The sequence below is a fragment of the Trachymyrmex septentrionalis genome, unplaced genomic scaffold, assembly GCF_001594115.1.
Source record: "Trachymyrmex septentrionalis isolate Tsep2-gDNA-1 unplaced genomic scaffold, Tsep1.0 scaffold15, whole genome shotgun sequence".
Taxonomy (NCBI): Eukaryota; Metazoa; Arthropoda; class Insecta; order Hymenoptera; family Formicidae; genus Trachymyrmex; species Trachymyrmex septentrionalis.
The window spans coordinates 1,027,056-1,034,128 of NW_017304653.1; the positions used below are offsets into that span (position 1 = coordinate 1,027,056).

At 32.5% G+C, this 7,073-nt stretch overlaps 1 protein-coding gene across 1 annotated transcript; it reads right to left on the reverse strand.

The window, feature by feature from the left end:
* Positions 1 to 172: 172 nt before the first annotated feature.
* LOC108745832 (peptidoglycan-recognition protein LC-like) lies at positions 173 to 6,614 on the reverse strand. Its single transcript, XM_018482220.1, has 4 exons — positions 5,728 to 6,614; positions 3,067 to 3,670; positions 1,388 to 1,537; positions 173 to 1,078 (listed from the first exon to the last, which is right to left on the reverse strand). The coding sequence occupies exons 2-4, from the start codon at positions 3,659 to 3,661 to the stop codon at positions 564 to 566; spliced, it is 1,260 nt and encodes a 419-aa protein (XP_018337722.1). The 5' UTR covers positions 3,662 to 3,670; positions 5,728 to 6,614; the 3' UTR covers positions 173 to 563.
* Between the last annotated feature and the right edge of the window lie 459 nt (positions 6,615 to 7,073).

Sequence of the window (7,073 nt, forward strand, 5' to 3'; positions counted from 1 at the left end):
ATATGTTTCTTCCTTACTATAATAGATAGTTGAAAATGGACTACTTTTCAATTTCTTTTACTGTAATATTTTTTTTATTTTGTTTAATATCTGTACATATATTTTTAAAATGATTTTTAATTTTAACAAATTTATTTAACCACCAATGTGTTAATTTTGTTATGAAGTTTGATCAGTGCAATGTTTTTTGTATCTTCAGTATACATTTCTTTTCTTTCATTAATTGGCACACACTCTAATAATTGAACTTATTTATACTACAAGTCTGTAAAGACTGAATTGTTTCAAAAAGATTTACTTTTGGAGCAGTTTGTGACAGTATAAGTAGTAGGCTCGTAAATATTTTCAGTCAACTGTTATCTAAACTCGGAATTATTATGGTCTATTTTTTTCAGCTGAACTTTGCACGATGTTTTCTTTTCATAAAAAAAAGAAGGAAAACTGATGTAAGAAGTTTAGCTGAAAAAAATAGACAAATGAATAACTACATATTAAAAAGATAATAATGTAAATATTTTCAAAAATTGTATTTTATTCACAATTTAAACTTCCAAACAATCGAGTTAAGGCTGAGGTGACCAATGAGGCCACTTTTTAATTTCATTATATAATGCATCTCCTGGACTCAAAGTTTTTGACACTTGTCGGTGACCTAGCAGTTTATAATCTGGCGAAATTTTCCCGGCTTTGACGCCAATCTCTATGATTTTTTGCGCAGCGTGTAATTGCGTTTTCGGTGGTACGATCGAATTGAATGTACCAATAAAGGAAATACCGATACTCTTGTTGTTGAAATTGAAGGCATGAGCACCAACATAGTCCCAGCTTCTACCAACGTATGCGAGACCGTCGCCTCCGACAAGAAAATTGTAGGCGATATCTGACCACTTTCTAGATTCTATATGAAAAGTCTGAGCAAATCTCACGTGAAATGTACACTCTGATTGCGTGCTACAGAACTCCGTTGCGGTGTGACTAATAATTACATATGGTACTGGCAGCTTCATTTTTTTAAGGGGATCCGAGGGCGGCTGCGCACCCCATTCATTTCTCTCGACAAAGCGTACCGAAGTTACACCTGAAAATTAGGAAAATAAAATATATCGTTCAAGATGCAGACACATTAATTAAAAACTCTAATTTACCAAAGATGCCAAATGTAATAATCTTAATCAGACAATTACGCCAGTTTTTGCAATGAAATCTGGAACATTACTATGCAAAGTATATGAAAATGCAAAATATTTTAATATGCGATTCATGCAAAACACAGACACGCTTTTTACAGATTAGAATAAATATGGAATGCAGACACAGATTTAAATTTTGTAATCACGCTAAGATAATGTTTGTCTTATGTGCTTGCAAAATTTCCAGATGAAATTACCCTCGACTGATGAATCTGGAATTTCCGGGAAGACTGGTGCGTCCGGGTGATGAATGAAATATACAGATGTGACCACTATAGTAGTTAGAAGTATTAAAGCTAGAACGCATGATAAAGCCGCACATCTCCACGTCCAAAGCCATTGCGTCACTAGAATATATAATTATAAAGTACTGTATTATTTAGAACGATTATTAGAACAAGTTTATGAGCTACGTAGTAGCGTTGGATAAAATTACATGATTATTACGCTGGAAAGCGCGTGTTTAGCGAGAGGTGTATAATTGCATTAAATCTTTCGTGTTTTATAATTCTTGTTTAATGCCACTCTTCTGTTACTTTATTCACAGTCGTGTAAAACTTTAATCCTTGTAATAATTAAAAGTGTAAGAACAAATTTCAATTTAATATATTATCAATATTAAAACTCGCTTATATTCTGACATAGTTGTGACAGTTAAACCATTAGTCAAAAGAATTAATGATATTTGTTATATCATTAAAATGGTTTTTAAAAATTGTTGCAGTTTGATTGATTATTATACTTCGTACGCTTCAAAGAAACTATCAAAGTTACTTTGAGATGGATAAATATGATATCATATATCATCGATTCTTATCAGATTCATCTAATCGGTAATGAAAATATATACGATATTTATCTTTATTTATATGTATATGCAATTATATGTATATATTATTTTAAATAACTATGTACACATTTTAAAGCGTTTACATATAAAAAGAGAATTTGATTTAATAACGTCTTTGAGTCTATCAGATGAAGCTATGTCGATCACGTCATAGCAAGGTGACGTCAAATAACATCTCTAACAATAAAATAATAGCGAATTCAATTGGATGCACTAGTGCGCACTAATGCATATTAAAACCATTGTACACTAATTTAATCTAATCAGTGTAAAAGTAAAATGCAAATAAATTAAAATATGTAAAATATCTAGCTTGAGATTACTAAACAAAAATTAGTAATTAGAAAAATAAAAAAACTCGAGCAACGTTTATTGGATCTTTAAAAATAAACTAGTTTATTACAATATACATTAAGAATTAAATTAGTTTTTTATCTATAAATGAATCGGATATAAAACAAATATTTTACTTAATTAACAACACATTAAAATGTATTAAGACCTTCATGGTTTACATCACTTGTTTTTACATTTATATTAGACACTTTACGTTAATTTGTGTGTAACAATTTTAATATGCATGAGTGTGCACAAGTACATCCAATTTACTATAAGACGTTACTAAAACCGTTACCTTACAATGTTTGAAGTTCATCGATGTATTACTAAAATCAGTTCACAAGTAATTATGCGTTAAGTTATTATATGTTGATAAATTGAACATTTTTAAGGCGAATATTGATTTTTTCAATTTAATTTATTTAGATATTTATTACTAGAATATTTATTGCAAATGATATTAAAATATTTAAAACATATTTATATTGTAATTCAATTTATTGTGTGCGAAAATCGCGTAATTTCTTGCATAAAATTATCCTGTTATTTTAAATCTAAAAACGAAACCTATCCATTTCAATAACCTAATTTCGTATTTATCTGTGCTCCGGAAAGGAAAGACGATTGAGGAAAGAAAAGACGATAGAATAAATTAAAAACAACGGATTTAAACAATCTAATTATTACCCTTAGATAATTCAGTATTTTGCGGAAAAATGGGTCCGTTGGCGGCTCTATTATCCTTATTCGTCGACAAATCCGAGATGCTAACGTCGGAGGAGCCGTTGGCGTCGAGTTTACCCGCATCCTGGATGGGAGTGGGATTCGTGTAAACGAACTGCTTTATGGTAACCGGACCCTTGTAAAAGGTCTTGTTACCTAGATGCACATTCGTTGAGTTTTTCACACAAACGTCACCAAAATTCGACGGATCGGCGTTTGGTAGGACGACATCGCCATTTGTAGTGGCAACCGCTTGATGTTGCTGGACGATAGTCGAGGATACCGGCAGATTCGTGATCCAGCTGCCGCCTTCTTCGACGTCCGTCTCCTCTTCCTCATCGTCGTCTACGTCACTGCACTGCGTAGAGGAATCTCCAACGCTACCATTGCCCGGAGCGACGACCGCGGTTTCTCTCGCCGAGTGCGCAGCTTCACCGTGAAACTTGTCGACCGCGTGATTCTCAGCAGACACAACAGTACCATCATTCACGTGGTCCTGATCTTTTTGACACTGATGACCGTCGAGCGTTGGCTGCTGCTGTTGTACCAATGTCACCATACCAATGCGCTACGCGGAAAATTCACCTTTTTTTACATCGAATATGTTTTAAAATGCTATAAACGCCACATGGAGCAGAATGCGTTTATGAAGAAATAACTATAGGGTCTTTAGATAAATTCGTCAAATCGTTATGATCTTTTCACTTCTGTACTAGAGATATAAATGTGCTGTTTAATACTTTGATTTTTCTTTCTTCTGAGATAAGAGAAAATCAGATTGAGATAGAGCACAGAGAAAATATGATTTTATGTTAATGTAGTATTTTATAATAGTTTGCGAAAAAGAATCATTTTTATCTTAAAAATGATTCATCTTAAATCCGTATAAATATGTAAGCGCGTTTTAGTGAATAAAGAAGTTTCACACTTGACTACTACTGCCCGTACCCTTTTCAGTTCTTTGATTCATCTTAGTTATCCACGTTCAAAGCATTCAAACTCAAAATTTCTCGCCAGATTTTGTAATTTTAATTGAAAATATTGTGTTTTCTAGTTCTTGTAAAATTTGAAAAAAAAAAAAACAGAATAATTTGAATTGTGCTTAAAATTGACTAATGTCTCGAAACCATTGAGGAATGTAATAACATTTCTAATCAACACTACCGGATATATCTGTTGGATCCTTGTTTTACACAGCAATAGAATACTTGAAGCAAAAAAATTATGTAAATTATAAAACGATAACGCGATTAAGTGAAGAATAAACAAAATTAGATCGAAACTTCGCAAATCAAAGTACAATTGCAGTATAAACAGTATTGATAAGAAACTTAAATAAACAGATTAAAAAGAAAATCTGGTATTTGATAAATTTTTATTTAAACTTCATTGGCTGTTAATGAAACAAGGATCCAACATTATACACATGCTGCATACGAGGTAGAAATCGCACTTATAAATTTTAATTTTACGAATATTTATATTTAATCATCGTAAATCGATTAAATGCGTATCCTAAATATTTTTATTCCCGATTTAGTAAATAAATTCTTTATAATCTCATACAGCACAGAAGTTTGTAATATTGCTGGAATGAGATATCATATTCTGATGAGTCATGGTGTCATCACGAGCGTGTTTTTTTGAATGCGTATATACATATAATGTATAGTTACCGTAATGTACGTCAATGTGTTTTGACATTGAATTTTTTATCGTAATCGTTATTTTAAAAATATGTCAGCGCGATTAATACGTAAATGTTTCAGTAACATTATATTATTCTGTATAAATATTAATATTTTTTTTAACTCTGTTTCTACAGATGATGGAGATTCACGTTAATCACAATAGAATGTGTTTCAGATAAAGTATGTATAACAAAAGCGAACGGCAAAGAAATTTAAAAACGATGAGGCGTACAAAACATCTACAACGAATTGAGTATTTCGTAAGCAAATTATGAACATCAATTATACTAGCACGCTGAAGAAACGTGAACTAAACGTCGTAATATCTTCGTCGTTTAAAATATATTTTACTGCAGAATATAAGTTACGCTCAAATCTGGCTGATCAATGGCTTATCTATATCACAATGGCAAGTGTCTAATTAACATGGTAACCCTTGCTCAGGTAAAATTATTTAATCTTTGATTATAATAGATAATAGGTTTGTTCTTTTTAGCTGAATTTTTTACGTAGTTTATCTTTCTTTTTCTTCCCATATTGAAAAAAAAAAGGAAAAAGATAAACCATGCAAAAAGTTCAAACAAACACATATCTAAAGTATTTTATTGCGCGTTTATTTTGATTGATCTGAAACAATCCTCTATAACTCGTGAACGACAAATATATTATTTATAGAGGATTGTTTTAGATTAATCGAAATAAACGCGCAATTATTACAGCGCCGATTCCTAAAGGCCCATTTGTAATTTGTTAATTGTTTTAATATAAGGAATCTTATTTTATTGTAAGTATTTTATTAAACTCGGTAAAATAAAAAATAAATAGCTTGATCAGAAAATCCCGCGGAAAATCCCAACTCAATATCCTAAATCAGTGTAGCCGGTCGGCAACAATCCGCTAAATTAAGGATTGACTGACTCATATTCGAGATTACCTCGCACAAATCATCTTTTGTGCTGGCGGCGGTCACTTTGCCAACACTAAATCCACCAACAATCTATGACGACATGATGCCGTCACCATGGAAAATGTTTTCCCGGAAAGGAAAACTTCATTCAAACTAGTCGCCGACAGTATTCGGCACACTTCGTTGACTCCACCTACTGTTGAAGAATGCACTGATCCGCAGGAACAAAGTACAATCCAAACAACACAAGACTCGATTCAACTGGCCACTATCAGTTATCTTTGTTGATCCTACGACACTGTTAGACTAGTCAGACTGGCTTCAGCGATGACGCCACACGGCTGTCGAAGGACGACACACCTGGAGGTGGAATCGTGGAGAGCGCTCATTCGCAAGAATTAGCAAAATGAGGAAAGGAATGAAAAAGCAGAGAATTGGTGAACAATGTTCACGATATTCCTTTTTGTATAATATTCCCGTATTTAATTTGAACAGTAACACCAGTATTTTCACTGAATCTACGTCACTACTGCAAACCGCACTGCGTATTTTATAACAAAGCGTATCGTAAATATAATGTGATATTTTCTGTATATATTTCAAAATGCACGCGTCGGTCGTTGTTTTTATCGAAAAGAATAGATTTTGTGGTAGCAAGCCACTTGTCAAGCACTCTCTGGCAAACAAACTACCGACGAAATCAATTATCGAGGTACCCGTAATGGCGGCATTATCTCCGTTCATTCCGATACGAAATGGACTGTTGTCGCGTTGTCAGACGTCAGACATGCTCGGAAATCGTTGGCCCCACTCTTTGCCTCTTTCTTTTAACCTCAGTGTTAACGATACAGCTCCAATATGCATGTATGTGCGATAACGTCACTTGAGATAACTAGTCTTTTTCGTGAAGCCGGATGATGATTTAATGTATCTTCCTTTCGATGGTCGAAGATTTCTATCGAATTAGTATACAAAATATCTATGTTTATATTGTAATTTTTTTACGATTAAAGATAAAATGATGAGTGCGTTTCGCACTAATTATATTGTGGAGAATTATGTATATCGGATTATTATGGAGATATTATGTATCGTATACAATTATATTGTCACGAGTTAGAAGAGACAGTGTATTTTTTCTATTTGGAATTAAAATAATAGTATTGCGTGTGTGTATCTTAGAACTGAATTTAGAAAGATAAAACGTTTTAAGAAACGATTTTTCATATCTTTGAAAAATCTAATAGCACTTCAACCTGCAGATAATATACCAGATTTGCTGGATAAAATGAGATTGTAAACTGAAGTGAACATATTTACATAAAGATATATATATATATATACACACATATATATTGTATATATATATATAT

Coding starts and splice junctions, on each gene's coding strand:
- LOC108745832 (XM_018482220.1), bottom strand. CDS start 3,661: ATGGTGACATTGGTACAACAGCAGCAGCCAACGCTCGACGGTCATCAG. Junction 1,538..3,066: donor AAATACTGAATTATCTAAGG/GTAATAATTAGA, acceptor TATATATTCTAG/TGACGCAATGGCTTTGGACG. Junction 1,079..1,387: donor TCCAGATTCATCAGTCGAGG/GTAATTTCATCT, acceptor CCTAATTTTCAG/GTGTAACTTCGGTACGCTTT.